Source organism: Fragaria vesca, linkage group LG2, assembly GCF_000184155.1.
Source record: "Fragaria vesca subsp. vesca linkage group LG2, FraVesHawaii_1.0, whole genome shotgun sequence".
NCBI lineage: Eukaryota > Viridiplantae > Streptophyta > Magnoliopsida > Rosales > Rosaceae > Fragaria > Fragaria vesca.
The window spans coordinates 32,443,232-32,465,013 of record NC_020492.1 but is presented as its reverse complement, the minus strand read 5'-3'; the positions used below and the strand labels follow the sequence as shown (position 1 = coordinate 32,465,013).

The 21,782-nt window shown below is 39.8% G+C and overlaps 5 protein-coding genes across 5 annotated transcripts; 1 reads left to right on the top strand and 4 right to left on the bottom strand.

The window, feature by feature from the left end:
• Positions 1–3,597: 3,597 nt before the first annotated feature.
• Positions 3,598–7,717, bottom strand: LOC101300215 (tRNA wybutosine-synthesizing protein 1 homolog). Its single transcript, XM_004291831.1, has 8 exons — positions 6,869–7,717; positions 6,652–6,767; positions 6,033–6,208; positions 5,739–5,929; positions 5,551–5,637; positions 4,855–5,012; positions 4,562–4,772; positions 3,598–4,481 (listed from the first exon to the last, which is right to left on the bottom strand). Exons 1-8 carry the CDS (start codon positions 7,715–7,717, stop codon positions 4,341–4,343), a joined length of 1,929 nt encoding a protein of 642 aa, XP_004291879.1. The 3' UTR covers positions 3,598–4,340.
• A 204-nt stretch (positions 7,718–7,921) lies between these two features.
• Positions 7,922–12,515, bottom strand: LOC101299928 (probable methyltransferase PMT28-like). The gene is made up of 8 exons (XM_004291830.1): positions 11,232–12,515; positions 10,974–11,123; positions 10,298–10,568; positions 10,110–10,202; positions 9,814–9,991; positions 9,026–9,268; positions 8,619–8,813; positions 7,922–8,514 (listed from the first exon to the last, which is right to left on the bottom strand). Exons 1-8 carry the CDS (start codon positions 12,009–12,011, stop codon positions 8,316–8,318), a joined length of 2,109 nt encoding a protein of 702 aa, XP_004291878.1. The 5' UTR covers positions 12,012–12,515; the 3' UTR covers positions 7,922–8,315.
• Positions 12,516–13,093: 578 nt separating this feature from the next.
• Positions 13,094–16,287, bottom strand: LOC101299639 (DUF21 domain-containing protein At1g47330-like). The gene is made up of 12 exons (XM_004291829.1): positions 15,980–16,287; positions 15,642–15,718; positions 15,475–15,558; positions 15,275–15,388; positions 15,099–15,185; positions 14,768–14,907; positions 14,594–14,681; positions 14,382–14,455; positions 14,141–14,283; positions 13,746–14,011; positions 13,545–13,591; positions 13,094–13,432 (listed from the first exon to the last, which is right to left on the bottom strand). Exons 1-12 carry the CDS (start codon positions 16,155–16,157, stop codon positions 13,219–13,221), a joined length of 1,512 nt encoding a protein of 503 aa, XP_004291877.1. The 5' UTR covers positions 16,158–16,287; the 3' UTR covers positions 13,094–13,218.
• Positions 16,288–17,273: 986 nt separating this feature from the next.
• LOC101306793 (putative S-adenosyl-L-methionine-dependent methyltransferase MMAR_1068-like) lies at positions 17,274–18,980 on the top strand. Its single transcript, XM_004293160.1, has 2 exons — positions 17,274–17,655; positions 18,352–18,980. The coding sequence occupies exons 1-2, from the start codon at positions 17,274–17,276 to the stop codon at positions 18,978–18,980; spliced, it is 1,011 nt and encodes a 336-aa protein (XP_004293208.1).
• Positions 18,981–19,796: 816 nt separating this feature from the next.
• Positions 19,797–21,433, bottom strand: LOC101306500. The gene is made up of 6 exons (XM_004293159.1): positions 21,229–21,433; positions 21,035–21,142; positions 20,812–20,930; positions 20,562–20,662; positions 20,157–20,216; positions 19,797–19,994 (listed from the first exon to the last, which is right to left on the bottom strand). The coding sequence occupies exons 1-6, from the start codon at positions 21,431–21,433 to the stop codon at positions 19,910–19,912; spliced, it is 678 nt and encodes a 225-aa protein (XP_004293207.1). The 3' UTR covers positions 19,797–19,909.
• Between the last annotated feature and the right edge of the window lie 349 nt (positions 21,434–21,782).

Here is a 21,782-nt window from a genome sequence, read left to right as displayed (position 1 = left end):
CACAACAAGGGACTAAACAAGCTTTGGTTTCGTATTCAGATATAATGCAACAATTATCCATGTTAATTAGTGAACTTTATATAGACTTGAAATCAAACGAAAGAAGAAAGTAGATATATGGTACTTACCTAAAAACAAGTCTTCCTAAACTCACTAGCTCACCTAAGATGTTACTCCTAAAATCAGAAGGAAAGGAAGTTTATATACGGTACTTACCTAAAAAGAACTCGTCCTTGTTGCTATAGGAAAATAAGAAACTCTCTGTTACAACTTACCTAATTTTTAACTTGTAAGTCGCAACCATGCAAAGCAGAAGTAAGTTTTCACCCAGAAAATTATTGGTGTAAAAAGAGAGGTGGAATGATTATACAAGAATGAAAGGGAATAATAATTGGTGTAACAAAAAAAAAACAAGGGAATAATAATTGGTGCAAGTGCAACATGCTTCATCTGATTGATGAATGAAGATGAAGGTGAGTGGGTGTGAATGGAGGAGTAGGTGGGGGGGGTGGTAGAGGTGCGAAGGTGGGAATCAAAGCTCTTCAAAGGGCGCGAAGCCCGGGGAAGCGACAGAGGTGGTCAGTCTGAAACACTGATGAGATGAGTGATTCTGAATGGTACAGTACTACAGTACCTATCTATTCTTTTCTTAATTTTCTTTTTGGTTTTTTTCTCAGAAATATTCTAGCTAACCCACAATGCTTAATTTCTTACCCACAATTATAACAATAATAATAAGAATAATACAGGAAATTAAACTTTGGCTTTGTTGGTCATCCCACACCGTCTAGGTTTGGACCTATGACTCTATGAGTCTTTCGACCTCATTTCCATGCCTTTGTCTTTTCTACCTGGTTTTTCTTTATTAAGGGAGGAGCAGAAGCAAAATGGAAATTTTATTTTCTAGTGCCTTTTTGAGCTTTTAAGAATATTTGTATATTTTATGCCATAGGGGACTAAAAGGAGCCTGGATTTTTATTGGGTATTTGGGGTCCTGGATATGACTGAAGAGAGAGAGAGAAAAGAGAGATGGTTTTTAATGGGATTTCCAGAATCTTGAGGTTTTGGTCAAAGATATGACTCTCCATTTGCTTATTGAGACTTGATAGAGAAAAACACAGAGAGGAAAATAAATGGTCTTTCTGGGATCAATTAAGATTTGATTTTTAGGCGGTGAGAGTTTAGATTCTTTCTTATTCTCAGATTTTACAATTGTGTCTTTGAAAGTGTAATCAATCAAAAGGGAGAAGCTTTATTTAGTATTTGATTAGGGAAGATAGATATGGGGAAGAAGAAACCTCAGAAAACGAAGGAGCTTTCAGTAGCAATAGCAGAAGCTTCATCAACTGGAGACGAAGCCCAGCAACAGCCTCAACCTCAGCCTCAGACCCCAAGAAAGCGAGGAAGGCCTCGAAAGATCATTGAAGAGCAATCATCAACAAAAATAGAACAAGAAGCTGCTGCTGCAGCAGCTCAACAAGTTGAAGGCGCTAGTCAATCCAAAAAAGCCAAAGCCAGTGAGAAAGAGGAAGAAGATAAGCAAGAACAGGAAGAAGAGGAGCAACAGAAGGTTAAAGAAGAAGGGCCATCATCGGCAAAACCCAAAGAGAGTGAGGAAAGGAGGGAGCCTTCGAGAAGTAGAGCTAGGAGGAAGAGCAAACCGAGAAAGAGTAGTTGCTAATATTAGTAACTTCTGTACGGTAATCTTCCTCTTGTCTTTCTTATTCTAAGTTGCATCAATCTTGCGATTATCAATGAACGAATCAAAGGAAAGGATGATCCCCATCTCAAAGATGCTCATTTTCGTTCCTTAATTTGTAGCAGCTAATGGTTAACTATTTCATCAATCATCCTTTTTTTTTCTTTAAAAATACGAATGAACTTGGCTTTGGCAATTGCATTATCCTTGAGGTGTGTTGAGTTCATTGGAGATATAAATTTAGTTTCCCTCAGGAATTAGTTCTTGCGATTTTGATATATGTATCTATGCATCCCTTTGTCATTGTATAGAGGATTGGAGCATAAGAACCTTGTGTTTGTGTATGTGTCTGAGTTTCTATGCTGAACGAGGTGAAGGAAGGAACATTGATAAGAGGTGTGTGAGAGCAGAGAAAAGATTGCAATCTGGAGGTGGGGAAAACCGAAGCTGATTATGAGTTGGCTGGCAGAGTCTCTGGCACTGGGGTTCTGATGCCCAAAGTGCCAGGTCGCTGCGCTGGCACGTGACTATCACGTTCCACACATCGAGTTATATAGTTTAGCACTCTAGTCACAATAACAAAACATGAGTAAGTTTTAAGCTCTACTTGGTCATTTTGTGCATCCTACATATACCCAAATGCACATTGCCTCTGCAAAATGCATCCATTGACTAGCCTCATTTCAGGTTCTGCTCATTTTTATAGTAGGATGTGACAAATTAGGTACCTTTTTTTGGCACGTCGAGCGGTCGAAGTCAAAATGGGTTCGTAGGATGTAAAAATTAGAGGAGATACTCTGACATTGTACATGTACGTTGATGCAAGATTTGGCTAGATAGTATGGATTTTTGTCACGAATTCGAAGCATGTTATGGATGCCAAGAATTCATCAAGTATCAATATGATTAGGGTTTGAGAAGAAAAAGGTGTACGATGGAAATAACTTAGGTGACCAGCTATTGTCACTTATGGGTAACAAAACATCAATGAGAAATAAACAAGTGTCAACAATAATTATAAACAAACATGTCAAAACTTAAAATCTCTATGTTATGTTCTTAAATTGCAGTTAAATTTTTAAAATAAACACGGATCTCATGTTTATTGGCTACGACCTTTTCACCGAAATTTCACCGAAATCAGGTTCGTGTACGATGACTAATGGCATGATGAAGAGGCCGGCCTTACGTAGGGTTTGGTTATACTTTTGGGTTTTGGTGGGGTCTAGAGTTCCTGCTACCACTTGTCAACTTGGTTGTGTCCACCTGACCTCTACGTGAATATCAATATATATATATATATATATATATATATATCTCAAACCTGTGTCGACTACTGTACTTTTTGATTGAAGGGCGATGCGGAATGGGTTGTATGACACTTTCCACAGCCTAAACAAAACAAATCACTGCGCGCAAAATGGGTCACTCTAACTGTGGGCCTCTTTCTTCTCTGTCTTGTAATTTTACAGGATAGAGCTTCCACCATTACTCGTTAGGCACCAAATAATCCAAAACATACAAACAATTTTCCATCATAGACATGGAAGAAGAAGCTTCCAAATAGGAGAACAAGTACAACTATGGACTTGAGGGCTCTTGCAGAGCCCTACGGGGAGAACAGACCATTCCTACACACTCCATGTTTCAGCACCAAACATAGAAACATGAATTCAATCATCTCCGGCTTGCTTATGTTTATGGCAGACACGATAATACCTGAATATGGGGCTTTCCTTAATGGACATGTATGCTCGAACTGGATTGGGTTTTAGGCTGCAACAACCTCTAACCCCTGTTCATGTTCCAGCACAGAACTGAGTTTCAAGCAGCATGATCTAATATCTCAATACACCTGTTCTCTTTTAAAAGTTTTCAACAAAAGGCTATCTAAAATTGACAACCATGGCTGAGTTCAGACCATCAAGAAGAAAACTGTGGGCTCCTGAAATAAACTCACTGATTGGATAGACTAAGGGTTGGAATAGGACATATCTGTTATGACATGATTTCTTTTGCCTAGCAGTAATCACGAGTCATTTAATAAACACGAATAGAGTGATAGAAAGAAAAATAATGCCAGAACCCAGTAGCTGATGTGTAAAGGTGCCTACGAAATGAAAGGTTCCAGCAGAAGACACCAATATCCATATATAGAACGACCTGGCAGATAATTTCAAAAGTACCTCAACACTAAAAGTTGCATAGCAGACTAGTACATGATTAAAGACAGCATACAGAGTTTCTCTTTAGGCTACTATTGAATAGGGATCAATCTCAGCTCCTTAAAACACAACTATCTTGAACAGGAATTCGATCCACATGTCTCAAGTCTAATTGATTCAAATAGGGTTCGTCTTGCTGTTACAAAGGTGAACTGTCTTCTTGTTAAAGACTTGTTACTACCACATGATGAAATTTGCTTAAACAGGAATACATAATGAGCTCTACACTAGATGGAACTTCTCTCTTTAATCAAGCAATGAATTCAAAACTATCAGAGCAATCTTCTTCCGATAGATAAGCAGGGGATAACTAGAATACAAACTCATGACTATATCTATAGTTATGTAGTGCAAAACTGTTTCACATAAGACTGCAAACAAAATGATTCCTAAAGCTCCATGTCTAACCTGGTCAGTCATTGGTTTGATCTGTGATGTCGCTCCTTCCTATATCGAGATTGATAGGGATCAAATCCACCTTCCACTGCCCCATAAACAGCCCATGAAGGTGTGGCAGCCATATAATCATTACTGTCAAATGGTTTTCCAGAAGCCACCTGCATAAGGAAGAATGAAGAATCAAATACTATCAGCCAAAAAGTTAATCTATGAGTATATAATCGTTGGAGACACATACCAGATCATGAAACTTTTCATAGTCGATCCATGTGAACCACTGCCCATTGACCTTGAACTTTTTAGTTTTTGCCAGGAGGACACAACATGAGTGGACATGCTCACAAGCAACCTCATACTCGCCGTTACTTCTCAAAGCCAAGGCCTCTGAAAAAGCTTTAACATCAGCATGCCAGGGCACATTCTCCATCGTCAACTTTGAGGTAGCGGATCTGTGAATAGATCACTCTAATTAGAGAACTAGAGCATTGGAAATAATTAGACTACTTACAAGACAAATAAAGGAGAACTTACGATCCACAATATGTAACTCCTTTGATTTCAACAAAATCCGGGTTACCAATGCTAAAGATGTTATAATAAGCCTCAATTTCTTCTGTATTCCACCCTTTCACCAAAGTTAAGCGATAAACAGTTCGCTGCTGTTTTTCCTTGAGAGCTTTCAGGGAATCCTGGCAGAAAGATTCAAGCATGTAAGACTAGAAATACTAAATTATATCAGAAGAAACTGAGTTAATAATAGGCTTCGAAAGATAAGAAGTATTCAGGACCAGCTAACTTAGTCCTAATCTTATGTACCTAAATATTCAATATTTCAGGGGATAAAGAAAACTAAGGTCTTATCATTTGGGATCTCATCAGTCGGAAAAGAAAAATACAAATACTTATTCGATGGGGAAAAGTATATGGGCCTTTTCGACTTTACACTGACGGGAGAAAACAAATTGAAACAGGAAAAGGATTGGCAAACCAATGCGCATTTGCATAAATTAATGGCCATCCCACGCTCAAACAACCCAACCTAAAATTCCATGATAGGAGGAGGGAGCTTAGGCAGCAGCATCAATGGATTTTTGGACTTTTAGAATAAGAAAAAATGACATGAACGATCTGTGCATCACAAATTAACATCTATTTGTATCTCTCTAGGTACTTTTGCAAAGAGGGAAGTAAAGGCTAGCAAACTTAAAGAACAAATTAAATACTTACAATGAATCGCTCCCAAAAATCTCCAAAAAGTGGTCTGTCAATTGCCTTCAAACTCTCTTTAGTTGCAGCATCCACACTAACATATAACTGATTTTAAGAAAAAGAAAAGAGTAAAAACAAATGCCACTTTAAAGTGCAAGCATATTGTGATGAAAGAATAGAGAGCAATACAACAGTTGCATACAAACCTGTGTAATAGGTTTCAGCATTCTAATCTTTTCAGGAAACTGAGCATTTGTGACTAGAAAAGTAGAAATCCGTCTACGATGCAGCTCATCCACTAGTGTATTAATCTCTGGATACATAATAGGTTCACCAACAAGTGACAAGGCACAATGCCTGGGAGAAAGACCCTCTGTTAATCTCTCCAATGTAACTCCTACAGGGGGAAATTTCCATGTCAAAAGAGTAAGATTGTAGTTTTGTTTTTCTTCTTGGTTCAAAAATTAAAAGGAAAAGGAAAAAAAAAAAACATAACTTACCAGGAACTCCTTTCATTTGCTTAATCATTTTACTGTGCAGGTCTATGGCAGTATTCACAATCTCTAATGGATCATCCATCTTCCACTGCCAACTCTTTCCAACAGGATTTGTGTGATGTCTCCAACAGAAAACACATTTATTGGCACATGCCAAACTAGGGGTTGTCTCCATGCACCTGTTTCAATAAGTTCAATTTTTGTTATGGACATTAAGAAGATCCAAAATTAAACTACTATATGAAATATGAAATATGAAATATGTCATTGTCTCGGAATACACATGAACAAATTTAAAGAACATGGTAAATATAGAAATCCAACTTAATCAGCTATAGTTTACAAGCAATTCATCATACTTGCACAAAGAATGATAGAAACGTTAATATCAATCCTCTGAATCAGTGAGCACAGGGCATCATGTTTCACTTCATTAATTGATATATAATAGTAATCCCCAACCGAACAAGAAATCAAATAACTGCAACTACACAGGCATAGAGATACAGGCGACCAAGATCAAATTTTATCAAAAACGATCTTAAGTATCATGAATCAACACTAGTTCCAGAAATTAACATAAAGTGACCATGAAAAATTGAACCATAAGAATTGAAGTTACCTATGACTTTCTATGCCATAAAACGAGTGTTTGTAACAACCACCTCGGCCTCTAAGTTGCGACTTTGTCCATCTACAAATTTTGACACCACTATGCGAACCAATAATTTTATACCCCTGCATTACACAAACAAAGCCTAAAATCAGAATTCAAACTCTAAATGTCAGATACACAGCTGAAAATCTTTCACAACTAGTGGGAGACTAAACAAGCTCACCTGCTTCACTAAACTGGCCCGAATCACCGGAGTGACCATATCTCTTTTACCATTCACTGTCCCATTAGCTTTGGCCTCCGTCACCGCTCCCCTTGAAGGTGCTTTACCTACAATGTCCTCAAGATCAACAACTCCGGACTCCACCACAGCCTCCTCCTCCTCCTCCTCTTCATCATCCGACACGTCAGAGTACTCAGCTTCACCTCCATTACCCAATGCGACACCGTTTTCGGCATCACCGCCCTTCAAAAACCTCATCAGCTTACCACTCCAAGCCTCAAAGACCACGTCAATGTCCCCGTCGTCCACGTCACCTTCCCAAACCGGCAATATCTCGGCGGCGCCCAGCGCCCTCATCCTCCTCGACAACTCCCTCCCCACCGCATTGAACGACACGCCGTAGGCTCGGCTCCCGACGCCGAACACGGAGAATCTGCACCGCGAGAGCAGCATGGACCCCACTCTGAAGTCCTCGGAGCTCTCCGCCAGCCAGTTCGTGAAGAACCTGGCGCTCGCCGGCGGCTGTCCATCGTCCCAGGTGGAGGCGACGATGAGTACCAGCGCCTCCTTGGGGAGGTCCTCCGGCTCGTAGCTGGCGGCGTCGACGAGCTCGAAGGCGAGGCCGTTGGCGGCGAGGAGATCGAGAAGACGGCGAGCTAGGGCTTTGGAGGTTCCGGTTTGGGAAATGAAGAAGAGCTTGCCGGTGCGAGGCGAGGAGGAGCTAGGGTTAGGGTTTAAGGTGAGCTTTTTGCGCTGTTTGAGGCGGCGAGATTTGTAGAAACAGTAGAACGTGGCGGCGGAGAGGAGGGCTATGAGAGCGAGGCGTGCTCGGGCTGAGGTTGTGGACATGGCGGGAAATCGAATTTACGGTTTTGCCCTTTCAGACGAAGCAAGGGAGAGCAGCGAAGAAGAAGAGCATGATCAGTCACTGAGATCAGAGGAGAGTAGAAGACGGCGAGGTTTTGGGGTTTTGATTTTGGGCCGAGAAAAACCTTCAATCTTATTTTGGGCTATTTTGAGTTTGAGGCCCAATAATGTTGGATCTGCTTATTTAATGATCAATGGAAGCCCAATATACATATCTTTGAAGACCAAAAAGAAATAAAATCATTCATCAGATTAGAACAAGAACAACCTATACAAAAAATGGGGTGGAACCATCACTGAAGCTTAAAATGGGTACAAAAATGTATATAATGCCTATACTGGTAATGAACACTCATTCACACCCTCATCAGCCTCAACCTTTACATCAAGTGTTTGTTAAGAAAATGAATATTGGATCTCATGTATTTCGATCGAAAAAATGAAGCATCAGCAGAAAGCGTGGTATCGGTTCCAGGCTTCAAAATATAGCAAGTCACATTATGTAAGTGCAGCCCATATGGCTGTCCCGATATCTGAAACTTGGCCTCTGCATCCAGGGATGTGGTAGTGCATTACGATCTCAAGGGCGCCAAGTGGTTTTCTGAGCACAGAGGATACCTTCTTTTTGCTGAGCATAAGTCATCCTTATGTCCCAACGCAAACTCTTCAGTATTCCCTCCAACGGATCCAGAATCTCAACTTTGTCACGTATGATGGCCCAACCTCCTGGCCGTAAAATACGATCCATTTCAACAACAATTGATGCAGGCTGCTTACACCTACAAAAGCAGCTAGTAGTCAGGAACATGTAATGGATAGGATAGCTGGACTAGTTTTCCAAATTAGAAGCTAATAATGGCATGTTTTAAGTAGTAAGAAGCACCTGTTCTTGAGCCGTGAAAACAGATGATCAGCATGCAAAAGATCATATGATCTTGGATAAGTACCGAAAGACTCACACCAGTCATGGTAGGTTCCTACAAGTCCACGCTCGAAAATGAAAGGAAGCGTATCAGGTGCATGGATAGGGACCACATTCATCACCCAAACCTTTTGTTGCAAGAGGGCTGCAGCAAATCTGCAAGAAGAAAATTACAAATCAAATAAACTACAATGTAATTATGAAGACAAAAAGTTAAGAAATTAAATAAATACAAGGTTCAGGAAGAAAATTTGGGGGAGACCATGGTATTTAACAAAAGCAGTTGTCAACTATTCAAACCCTTAGTATTGGAAAGACATACTTTGATGAATATGGGGAAAGACATACTTTGTTATTTCTTTACCTACCCTCCATAGATGGCTTTCATGTCCATTACATTTCGAATTCTTGACCAGTCAATACCAAGTCCAATAAGATAGGATTTGTCAACAATATCTTTCCAGTGCTTGGTGTCTGCAATCAACCTATCTTTATCCTTCAACCAGTCCGGGTACTTTTCGAGCCTGTTCGGCCATTCCTCCGGCCACTCTGATCCACGCTCTTCAATACCAGATGGAATGGTGTGCAAGCAAGTCTTCACGGGGACATACCTGTTTAAGGACAAAGTTGAATCATCATATGGAAAGGCTGGAATATGAACACTTTGTAAATAGAGCAATGAATTGTAATGTAGAGACATCATCCCACACATTTATTTGCTCATTCTGTCATTAGTGGCTCAAATGTGGGATCATAATGCTTATGACTTGCATTTCATTCATTATCAGCATTTGCCACTAGTAGATAGTCAGAGATAAATCAGAAATCTTTTTGGTGAGGTTGTACTGGGGGAGCATTGGGCACTATGTACCTATGTTATCAAAGCGAAAGCAGAAATAGATGAGAAGGATTCAGAACCATCCATAAAATAGCAGTTGAAACTGCCCAAATCTGACAGTTGAACATTAGTGATATAAGGCTAGGTGTTCCTTCAGTTTCCATTATAGGGTGCACTAATTACTTTCCAAATAACATAAATGAAAGGTAGTATTTCTAGCACTAAATCAAAATAACAGATCAGAAATGGAATACAAGTAGATACACTACGCTAAAGATCAGGAAGATGAATATTGTAAAGTAAGTTTCGATGTTTTACCAGGCTGCATCTGGATTATCATTTTCCTTGCATAAAGGTATCCAATGTTTCTTCCTCCTCATCGTATATAAGTCATTTGAGTCGGGCTTCTTATATATTTTTACACCCACGTCACTGATTTCATCAGTTTTATGAGCTAAAATATTCCAACAGATAGATACCATCAACGTATTCATGGCTGAAAGAAAAGAACAAGAGAAGTTACACAATTATTCAACAATCAAAGAGCCTAAATATTGGCCAGCATGTTGTAACGGAATATACTACGTTCACTTATTTTAAAACATGGGATAAACCTTCTTCAGCTTCAAAGCTGTCATGTTTAGTTGACAAGATAAAGTATCCCCCAGGCCTCAAAATCCTATTCATCTCTAGAAGATGCTTACCACCTGCAAATGAAAGAATATCATGAAAATGTGACTTAAAAGTAGGATATGAAAATTCAATAAAAAGGTAAATGGAAGCCAGGAAGGCAAAATCAAACCATTTGAATGCCAAGGCACAGTGCATCCGCCACAGTGAATAACATCAAAAACACCACTAGGGAAAGCAAGCCTTCTATTTCCGAACGGGCTAACTACAGTAGGAAAACCACGCTCGAGTGAAACTTGGGCCAAGTCAACTAGGTCATCTTTCAACCCCAATGATAATGTTAATACATCCTTATCAAGGAGAGAAGCCCCAAAAGCAGAATCAGTACATCCGATATCCAGCACTACACGGATATTCTTTCCCCATTCGAGATCTGGTACCATCTTCAAATGAGAGAAAAAAATAATAATCATAATCTATAGATGGTAGGAATCTGAGCAATACAGTTGCTTTTAGTGATAATTAGCATATATATGTATACAGTGCTGTTTACTCTTTCGGATTTCAGCTAGCACACTACTGCAATTGCCAACTGTAAATATCCATAAGTCATGTTTACACTCTTAGATTTCACATCTTCCCCCCTCTCACAAAAGTAGAATGCAATTAAATGGTAGATATAGAAATTAGACAACTTCCCCCATTAGTTTCATATATAGATTAACAAGTGCTAGAAAGGGAAATCTTCAATTTATACAATTGTGTCCAATTTAATCATAATGCATTAGAAGAGGTATCGTAAAATTCTGAAAAATTCAAGTTCTAATTGACACAGTGAGGCAATTCACCTCTTCAATGGACTCCAGATAGTGAAGAACCCCGCCCTTAATCTCAGACTGGTTTTGAGGAAAAGTAAGATACTCTCCAGACTCCATCACCCAAGTATGTTCCTTAATAAATGCAGCAAGCTTTGGATGCTCCACATTCTTATACAATATCTACAAAGCATGAGAAGTCACAAAAAAGGAACATCAGAAAACATTGCCACTTCTTAATGTACTACAACTAAAAACAAGAAATCACATTACAACCCCAAGCATAACTACCTTCTCCTTACTCTCAGGCCAATGCACCGGAGGGTCATACCCATCAGGGGGAAGAGGCACAAGACACATTGGTGGCGCTCGCGGACAACTCCTCTCTGTGTGCCTATATTGCTGCACCCTTCCGGAGCCAACTTCAATATCAATACAAGGAATGTAATTATGCTTGCTCCTAACACTACAAGATTTCCAGTGATAATTTGCTTTCGGATCAAACACTGGACCCTTAACCTTATCTCTCTTCTTTCCTTTCTTCTCTGATTCTCCGCCATCATCTTCCAACTTCTCCTCAGATTCCACATCCACCCCCTCAATCAAATCAACCTCTCCTTCTTCATTAACATTTCCTTCACCTTCACCATCCAAACCTTCCTCCTTCAAACTCCCATCCACCACTTCTGCTTCTTCATCCTCATCTTCCTTCTTCTCCTTCTCCTTCTCTGAATCCTTACTTTTCTCTGGAACCTTCTTCTTAACTCCCTCCTTTTTCGTATCCGCTACTTCTTTCTTCTGCTTCTTCTCCTCAGATTTATGACCACCTAAAGCTTGAGACCCATTTACCTTCTTATCCCCAGAGCTGCTCACCCTTTGGCTCCTTGATCCAGGAGGCTGCTCTATGTTGTCAAAGCTCTCTATCCGAGTCGTCACTGAGTTCGAAGATGAAAACACAGTCCATATAAATATAAAGCAGAGACCCAAAATGGCCACTGCTGCCATTTTTATACAGAATCCCCAGTACGGTCGTTTTGCTTGGCGCCCAGACCGAGCTGCAGCTACCGCCATTTCTCTCTCTCTCTAATAAATGTTCTTGAACAAAGCAAACTGAACTGAACTAAACTAAACTAAGCCAGACAAGCAAATCTGAATCTCAAACAAAGATTGAGTAAAGAAGAAAGTTTAACGAATCTAAGGCTACGAGATGGGAAAGATCCAAGCATGGAAAGAAGTCACTATCTGAAAACTGGATCAGACCAAAGTTAGCTTTGAAAGAATCCAAGTAGCTTCATATGTGAAGTAGGAGAAACTTGTTTGTCATCAAAAACTAAAAAATAAAAATAAAAAAGGTGAATTAACTCGGGAAATGAGCATGGCTTTTAATCAAGTATAGACTGTATAGTAATGAGCTTTTGAAAATTTATAAAAATCGCAGTATATTTGTCTAGACATTGCTCTGGTTCAAACAGCTGAGCAAGGGAGACAGCATGAGTGTGAACCTGAGATGCAGATAGGCTGCGACCGCGATCAACGGAAAAAGAACAGCTGCTATAGTTCTTCGTTTCGGTCATCGTTTTCTTTTCTAGCACCAGCAAATTAATATGAATTTCTTTTTTGTTTTTCTTATTTCAGCAAAATAAAAAATATAAATAAATTAGTGCGGAATGGGCTTTTTGCGGGCCCTAGGATGCGGTGCATGGCTAGGCGGTCGATGCTTAGTGGGCCAAAGCGGGCTGTGGGGTTTAAAAACGAAAAATGAGTGCGGTTTGGGCTTTTCGCGGGCTAGGCGGATATTGTGCGCGGCTAGGCGGTGGGTATGTTAGTGGGCCTAAGAGAGCTGGAGGTGTCCACCCAATAAAAAGTCGGAGATCAACACGACTTGTCGTTAGAGCAATAGAAACTGAACGACGTCGTCTTCCCTCATGTTTGATTTGCTTCGAGGAAACTAACATTTCACCTGTTTCGCCAGACTAGTCCGACATCCAAAACACATAAAATCAAAAAGACATCCAACTTTCGACCAAAAATATATAAAAAAAAGACATCCAACTCCTTTCATTAATTTCCTTTTCGTGAGACTTTACATTCATAAGAGAGAGGTGTCTTGGCAGCAAACTACATCAGACGCAGTGGTATCTGGTTCTATATACTTTTAGAAGAACTATCATTGTAGGAACTTTAGAGTTCGATAATATTAAGTGAGCTTTACACTAGAATCATCTGCTTTTTGTGCATCTAAGTTTGACTCATACGAAGAACAAAAGAATTACCAATCCTATCGATCCCTTGACATGTCAGCTTCGGAAGCTTGAGACACACTGGTGTTTGCAGCAGTCTTATCAGAGTCTTGATATTGACTGGAACCTGAATCCGTTGGCGCTGATGATATCGGTGCTGAGGTGTCAGTGACAGATGACCCTTCTGGGGAAGGCTGGGGTGAAATCAAGGACGAAGCATTTTCCTGAGATGCATGCATATTGACCTTAATCCTGCAAGTTCAACAAACTGTTCTTACTTCTTCGGTCCAAATTACAAACTTTCGTAGAGTTCACTTTTCAAAGTCACAGGCACATGTGCAGGTGAAAGTTACTTAAATTTTACCTGTTATGGATGTTAACATACTCATCTGTTTCATCCAGTATCTCTTCCTGGCAAAAGTTAGAAACTTGGATCAATATAGGCAACAAATATAAATACAAAGATCGTATGCAAATAATATTCGCAACTTCAGCCGACTCTTCCGAAGCAGCTTTAGTGACTTATTCCAGTGACAGTTTAATCCAACAACGAACCAAGCATTACCTGAAGAAGTTCTTCAATGACATCCTCCATGGTAATTACTCCAACAACAACTTGACTTGGTGGGAATACTGGAATGGGACCATTCTCAATGTCCAGAATGCAAAATGAACACCCTCTGTGCCGCTTCTTAAAAGCAGGAGTAGCTGGTGGGATCTTCTTAGTTTTTTGACCCCCATCACCATGGTCTAAATCTATCTGAGCATTGTCTGAATCTAATTTTGGCTCCAAACTCTTAGTCTCAACTGTTGAGCCACCCGTTTTTTCATCTATTTACCAAAAATGCAAATTAAGAAAACATGTGTGCAAAATTAAGGAAACTGTGGAAAACTGAAATTAAACCGCGGGTAAAAAAACATAAACTTTATTATTGCTGCTATGAGTATGCACATTCACACCTTTCCTCAGTGATGCCTCTAGTGTTTCACTCTCTTTGCCATTCTTTAGTGTTTCCTTGACATCCTTATATACAACAGCAATGTGACTGTGACCCTTCTGAAACTCATTGAGAATATCATATAGCGGCATGTCTTCTGAAACCCTGTGAAAGAAATGAGACGGCAAGTCAGGACCAAAAATCACAGGCACTTGTCTTGTTTCAGATAATAAAAGACTAAAAATACTGAGGTACTATCATACCGAGGAATTTTTCTTATCATCATTTTTCTCAAAGTAACTGCTTCTTCTGTATCAATCATCAAGAGATTTTTAACCTGCACAATATTACTTTCACCTGTTACAGTGGTTGGTTTTCTGTTTCTTTTCTTGTTACTTCTTTAAGGGGAGAATGAGTGATGTCCAAACTCAGTAGTCCATAGGCCATAGTTTGTTAACAGAATAAATGGAATTACCAGAACAAGTCCAATTATATTTCTGGGATTCTCAGCATAAACTGGAACTCTACTATGACCCATTGCCATTAACGCATTCAGTGTTTCCCTGCATATAGAGAGAGGGGGTGTTAAAAGGACGGAAACTGCATAATATATGATGTGGGGGAAATAAACCAAAGTCCACAAACTCACAAAGTAAGAGGTGCATCCAGATCAAGGGAAAATGCATTTGATATGGGAGTCATGGCATCTTTAGCAGTCTTTTCAGTCAATTGAAGTGCCCCAGCAATGATGGTAGTCTCATCATGTGTGAGATCCCCACCTTTCCCAGCCTAAATAACACACCATATGCTATGTAAAATCAGAGAACAGGAATAAAGGGATCATAATTGAACTTTAACGCCAAAAACAGATGTTAGCGTCCCTAAGATATGCCACTAGAAAGTTTCTAGCACAAAGCATATTGAATTGCAGACAAGGAACACCATAATTGTTACAGCCTGAGTTTAGTCAGTTTATATACCTCATTTCCATGAAAATCCACAAAAGTCTTTAGCTCAGCTCTTCTTAGGAGAGCACTATGTCCCTTACCTAACATGTAATCCAGAACCTGCTGACAGAGAGTATATTAAGAAGAAAGTAAATAACATATAGCCAAACATCTCTGCTTATGATAATCACACATTAACGCTGCATCACCTTACTAATTGGGTAAGAAATAGGGAGGAAAAGCATTAGAAGAACGCGAACAAATGGTGCCATGGTTGCCCCAACAGTCAATCCATAGCGAGTACACACAGCTTGCGGCATTATCTGGAGTAACACATAAGAAGAAATAACAGTGAAGATCAAAACTATGTTAAACAAACAATTTGTGTAATGCTGTCGAAACAACATACCTCTCCAAACAAGAGAATGAGAGTGACAGATATAACAACTGCTGCCCAAGGCTGCACAAGACTGTCCAAGAAGACCGGAAGAGCCTAATATCAAAGAGAACATCAGTAAACACATAAAAAGTACCACTATAACAACCTAAATAAACCCGGAAAATTAGACAAGTCACCTCCATCGCTAATGCGTTGCCAATTAAAAGTGTACATAGTAGCAGATGCTGATTTTTCACCACCGGATAGATTTTAGCTGTCAGAAGCAAAACAGTTCAAATTAGACTACTATCAAAACATACACCACGCCTCCTTCTTCTTCCGTTGAATCAAATCTTAATCCAATAATCCATCCACATTTAACTAACTAAACTAACTAACAACACCACACTCCGCAACTCCCGCTGATTTTACTAATACTAAAACTAACCTAAATTTAAACCAAGTCACAATTATTTAGAGCTCGCAAAGCCAATTAATGAAATTCTAAAGCGATAAAACAGTAGCAGAGTAGTACCGGCGTGTTTCCGATCCTGAGGACGGCCGGACTTCATGAGCACCTCGAGGTCGACGAGGCCCAAAGACATGAGGCCGAGAGTGAGCCCGGCCATCATTCCGGCGAAGCAGACCAGGCCGATGATCACCAGCAAATAAATCCAGAACTTGGTCCCGCAACACGTCACCTCCGACGCCATCTCTCTCAGTAAACTCCGATTCTTCTCCTCTTCTTCTTCTTCTTCTTCTTCTTCTTCTTAGGTTCTTACGTCACACTAAACAGATGAGCATCAGAGAACCGAATTTGACCACTTGCAGGGGTTGGTTGGGCAAAAGCGAATGTACCGGTTTTCGTGGCCTAATAACACGAACGAGAGTGGGGCCCGCTCAGATACGCTTGAGGATAAGCCGTTGAGCTGCGTTTTATTTTTACAGCGCGGTAATTGACGGTCAGGATCTGTGCCACACGTTATATTTAATGTTAATAGGCTTTCGAGTGGTCGTGTTTATGTGCTGTGCTCCGCTGGTTGTGGACCCTTTGGGCTTTATCGTGCACTGCAAGAGGACAAAGAAAACCAACCCAAATCAAAATTGAGGGTTATAATATTTGATGATATGGTTTTCTTACTATCACATCCATAATCTCGGTTGGTTAGTCTAAAATTTTTTGAGTCCAAAATCCGATGATATATGATGAATTAAGACGGTTCCTTGTCAACACTGACTGGAAGCACGAGCCAATGAATTACCCACCTGCTTGGAACCCAAAACAGCCTCATGTCCATGCCTTGATGCAACGCGCGAGACTTGTAGCACCATGAGGCATACATATGCTTTTGTCGTAACCAAATAAACAAACAAGTACTCTGTTACTAAACCATAAGGTACTACTAGGACTAATGGACTTCCTTTATTAGCCAGGAGAGCCACTCGCATTAGATAATGTCTTTTCTTGTGGAGCTAAGCAAGCTTCTACTACTACTACTACTCTCACCAGTCGTCCACTTATCAATAAAATCATAAAAGGACCAACAGTAAGTCCCATTCAGCTAGAGAGCAAAACGAAAGGCACATGAATTTGTGGTAGTCGTGGACTGCATTGCTACCTTCCTTTTCCAACGAACCAAAAAGAGCCAATTTCCCAAGCCTTGGATTTGTGTGTGGCTCTCTTTTCTTATCCCTATATATCTCCTGCAACATTTGATTCTTCCAAACCCTTTGCTGCTACACATAGTATGCCATATCTTCTTCATTCGTTTCTAGTCATTTCTAAGTTTCCCTGTAAACTGAAGGCGTTTCCTTGCAGTCTAAACAGTATGTCAAGTCAAGACAATGGCTCACCTGAATTCCCTACGTGGCCGGAGTACAGATTTCCGGACTTGTTAGCTGCAGAAAGCGTTCGACAAGTCCATGCAACGATTGAAAGCGAATGGGATCCTCTTCAACGATCTGCATGCCAAACCGCAGCAGGAAGAGCCTTGTGGAAGCATGTGGTCAATGATCCGCTGGCAGACATACTTGCAGGAGAGACGTACCTAAAATCTCTCCATGAGAAGATACAGAAAGACTGCGTCAACAAGGCACGAGAAATCTCTGGAGTGATTCTTGCAGTTCGAACACTCTGGTTTGATTCCAAACTTGAAGCAGCACTCCATTCCTTCGACAACAGAGAAGCACAAGTAGTTCTCCTCGGAGCAGGTTGGTACCTACTCTCTCTTTCTGAAATACTTTAGTTAAAAGGCACTTCTTGATCCAATGCTACGAACATTTAACTGTTCAGGAGCTTGCAATTTGCATGATGTGGGTGTGTACCAGATTTCAAATCATAGTAATTCGATCTGAGTAATAGACACTACATATTCCCATTGCTGGATCAGTTGTTCCTTTGCATTGCTTTACCACAAGCTAATGTCAATATTTCCCATAAAGTGCGAAAAAGATTCTATGACAGTGAACACTTCTTATCATAATTAATCCCCATATGAGGATCTGCATCTGCATTGTACAAAAGTAGACAAAGATTACATATTAGGAATTATTGGTCATGTACATACATGTGATAGCTTTAGAAAAAGGCAGGACCATTTTTGGACATTTGCAAATAAATACAATATGTCATTATATATCCATAGCAGGTAGAAGGAAGCTAGACTCGACTCTTCTTTAGCAAGTATAGCTTGTGTCATATTATTTTTTTGTTATTTTTATTTTACTGAAGTGGCTTCTATAGAAATCCCCAACAGGGGAGCATTACAGATCGTACAATATGCTTACTGATGTGTTTTATATAAAATGTGCTCATCACTTACGGATTTTTAAGTCAAAACTAAAATTAAGTAAAAGGCTGGTTTGAGTATAAATATTCAGCGTGTAATGATAATGCAATCTCTGTAGGAATGGATGCGAGGGCTTACCGATTGAGTTGCTTGAAGGAAAGTAATGTGTTTGAAGTAGATTTTCCTGACGTCTTGCAAATCAAAGCTACTCTTCTGCAGGCAGCGATGGATTCCAGAAATGATCACCAGCATCTAATGATGACAGCGAAATCCATAACCAGAGTGGAGGCTGACATCAGAAGCGATGACTGGCTCGAAAAACTTCAAGTATCAGGATTTATGCCAGAGAAGAACACAGTGTGGGTTCTAGAAGGTATCCTCTACTATTTAACCCACCCTGAGGCCACGGAAGTTTTGAAAATCATAGCAGACAAGTGCTCTCTTACTCAAACAGTGCTCTTGGCAGATTTCATGAACAAACCATCAACCAGTCTTTCCAACTCCATCTTTCATTTCTACAGTGATTGGCCCGATCATCTCCTGCCATCTCTTGGTTTTTCTCATGTTAAACTTTCACAAATTGGTGATCCAGATGCTCATTTTGGGCTCCTGCATGATCCCTCAAACCTGTTCAACAAACTCCGCAGCTTGCCTAGATCAGTACAAACACACCCAGATGATGGAACACCATGTTGTCGCTTGTATCTGGTTGAGGCTTCTGGTTCACCAAAGCAAACTATTCCATAGATGGCCAGAAAATGTTTACTATATATTTCCAGCTAGCTGCACAGTCTGTCTAGTCAGTACATATACAGCCAGATGATGGAACACTGCTATCAATTGGTATAGCCATCTGATTGAACTTATTAGACCACTCTACAGGGACCAACAGCCCATTGATAATCTGATACCACAACTGTAAACTCAAGATCAAAGCGGCATAGGGGTAGTATCAATTTGTACTACTGTCGAGGACAATATATTCCATCTGAATGAGAAGCTGAATTTGAGCAGTCAAATAAATGCAAAAGCAAGCCATGCACATATATTCAAGAATAACTTTAGTTCATTTATTTCAATGAAATTTATCAGCAATGGCCATAAACCGTTATTAGCCTCAAAAGAAATGTAAGTAGAACTGAGCATATTGAATATTTTCAAGCCAGCCATCTGTCCAAATGTAACAAGGCAACATCAATCCGAAGAGCTTCAAGTAAGTCAGAATGATTTTGATCATCAGATCTAACTGAAAGACTGGCATAGTAGGTTAATGAAATGCAGTAAAACAAACACTTCTATATGCAAAAGAATATCCATAATCATATAAACACTTCTAAATGCAAAAGAACACTTCTAAATGCAACAAAACAAACACTCCTAAATGCAAAAGAAAATCCATAATCATATAAACAGATTTGGGATTCCAGTCTTACAAAAAGCAAGAGCAGAGCTACCTGGATAAAATATGATACTGGCACGGATTTTACATAATTTTGTTACCCGGCCAACATGTTGCCAATTCAGAAAAAGTAAAGTCAAAGGAAATGCAAAGAGGAATCAAGACACTGAATAGCAGCGCAAAGAGAATTCATGGATCCAGAATATACATGCATCTGCAGAATTTCAAGCAAGATATCCACTAGATAATTAATCCTGGAGAAAGTAAACGATATTGGTCAAGCTTCAAGGCAATCCTTGATTCCCTGCTCAAATTTGTCAAGGGATGATATGGTATCCATGAGTGAATCTGCTACCTTCTTTCTGCAGCAGAGTGAGCGAGAAGGTTCAGATATGGAATGCATGACTGATACTACTTGGAGAAATGTGCAGCAATTGCTTATAATATGTTTGTTTACACTTCCTATAACATGTTTTTCAGAAAATTCTCTCTTGGTCATGTTTATTTGGACATAAGAGACATACCTTTGCGAGGCAAGTAGAGCATCACTCTCATTTACCAATACATTAAGAGAACTGAATGATCTGCAATACAAGATACCAGACAAGAAATTCACATATGCATTTAGAATCTAAACCACTTTTAAGATGTGAGAGATAAAAGGAAGAGAAACGGAAATGTTCTATAATGCTATAAAATGCATGATTAAGCAAATCATTTATGTCTCCCTCCTCTATTATCTTAAGATTCAATGAGAAGCTGTATCCAAACATCTTGTTTGAAAGCAAAGCAAAATACTGACAATCAAGTTCATCTTCAAAATCCTAACTCGAACTAGAACACATTGTTTTTCTAACAATCCCCATAGAGTGAAAACATGTCATGCCTAAAATGTACACTAGCATAGGGTGACATGGAACAGCAGCTACCTTATAAGATCGTTGAGCATAGATTCCGCTTCCAATTTTACAGGATCCTTATCACCGAGCAATGATGCTGCATTTCTTACAAGCAGACGGAATGTGCAAACCTGTGATCATTTTAGGCCAATTAACAACCCTAATTCTCATCATTTTACAACGGAAAATGTAGTCAACCAGTTAAATAGCACATTTTCAATGTCTAACCAAACACTACCATATGCAGAAGATACTAAAGCACTAGAAACTTAGAAAGTACCTCAACACCGGTATTGGCTTGAAACGCAACGAAAGAACTCCGGTCTTCCACGACGCAATCCCTGGCGGCAGATCTGAACAGTCTCTGAACCTCCTCTATCTCCTGATTCGTATCATCCACTGTCAAAAATCAACCACCAAATTAATCCATTTCAGAATCATACGACCATAAAATACACAATCTATGTATATTTACATTTCTAGAGAGAGAGAGAGAGAGAGACTGAGTAATCGATGAGCGGCGAGGAGGCTCTCTCTAGAAGCATCGATTGGGGCCAAGAGGAACCTGGAGGCCTTCTTCTTTTGCTCTCGGAGCCAATCCTTTGGTCCTGCTGCGTGGTTATCAAGAAATTAGGGTTTCGACTGGAAAAAATTAGATGGAGCAAAACGAGAATGAGATGAGAGTCCGAATACTAACAAATGCCGAATGCGAAAGCCGGGTCGGGTCGAGAGAGGGGGGGGACTAGGGCGATGAAGGAGAGGAGAGCGAGGTCTCTGCGAGTGAGATTTGGGAGCCGGTGGTGATTTGAAATTGGGGGTTCTGGTTTTGGAGGGAAGGAGGAAATGGCGGTTACAGTGGCTGAGGTGGTAGTTGAGATAAGGCGGCAACAAGCGGAAGCCATGGTCTAACTTTTTTTTGTGTGGCGGAGCGTGTGTGGGCGCTTCGAGTGAAATGCATATTTTAGTTTGTATTTATTTTTGTTGCGAGATGATTCTGTATATACATATTATTATTTTTTGAAAATAAAAATCAAAACCCTAATTCATCAAATGGATTAGCTATTATTAAATAAAAACGAAAGTGAGACTCAGGTTTCTTAGAGAAATTTTAAATACACACCCCTAATCTCTTAATACACACCTTTATTATTTTATGTTTCTATTGAGATTTTTAATTAGGTTAAAGGACTTAAAATTAGTACCAAAAAACCAATAACATCTATTATTAGTAAAAAAAATAACACGACTAGA

Excerpts from the sequence above, each read along its gene's own strand:
- LOC101306500 (XM_004293159.1), bottom strand. The coding sequence starts at position 21,433 with ATGGCTTCCGCTTGTTGCCGCCTTATCTCAACTACCACCTCAGCCACT. Across the intron at positions 21,143-21,228 it reads GGCTTTCGCATTCGGCATTT|CAGGACCAAAGGATTGGCTC; the intron begins GTTAGTATTCGG and ends ATAACCACGCAG. Across the intron at positions 20,217-20,561 it reads ATGCTCAACGATCTTATAAG|ATCATTCAGTTCTCTTAATG; the intron begins GTAGCTGCTGTT and ends CTTGTATTGCAG.
- LOC101299639 (XM_004291829.1), bottom strand. The coding sequence starts at position 16,157 with ATGGCGTCGGAGGTGACGTGTTGCGGGACCAAGTTCTGGATTTATTTG. Across the intron at positions 15,389-15,474 it reads TCATTCTCTTGTTTGGAGAG|ATAATGCCGCAAGCTGTGTG; the intron begins GTATGTTGTTTC and ends GTGTTACTCCAG. Across the intron at positions 15,186-15,274 it reads TTTCTTACCCAATTAGTAAG|GTTCTGGATTACATGTTAGG; the intron begins GTGATGCAGCGT and ends CTCTGTCAGCAG.
- LOC101300215 (XM_004291831.1), bottom strand. The coding sequence starts at position 7,717 with ATGTCCACAACCTCAGCCCGAGCACGCCTCGCTCTCATAGCCCTCCTC. Across the intron at positions 6,768-6,868 it reads GGGCCAGTTTAGTGAAGCAG|GGGTATAAAATTATTGGTTC; the intron begins GTGAGCTTGTTT and ends TGTGTAATGCAG. Across the intron at positions 5,930-6,032 it reads GCAAATGAAAGGAGTTCCTG|GAGTTACATTGGAGAGATTA; the intron begins GTAAGTTATGTT and ends TTCCCCCTGTAG.
- LOC101306793 (XM_004293160.1), top strand. The coding sequence starts at position 17,274 with ATGTCAAGTCAAGACAATGGCTCACCTGAATTCCCTACGTGGCCGGAG. Across the intron at positions 17,656-18,351 it reads AGTAGTTCTCCTCGGAGCAG|GAATGGATGCGAGGGCTTAC; the intron begins GTTGGTACCTAC and ends CAATCTCTGTAG.
- LOC101299928 (XM_004291830.1), bottom strand. The coding sequence starts at position 12,011 with ATGGCGGTAGCTGCAGCTCGGTCTGGGCGCCAAGCAAAACGACCGTAC. Across the intron at positions 9,269-9,813 it reads GATAATCCAGATGCAGCCTG|GTATGTCCCCGTGAAGACTT; the intron begins GTAAAACATCGA and ends GTCCTTAAACAG. Across the intron at positions 8,515-8,618 it reads TTTTCACGGCTCAAGAACAG|GTGTAAGCAGCCTGCATCAA; the intron begins GTGCTTCTTACT and ends CTGCTTTTGTAG.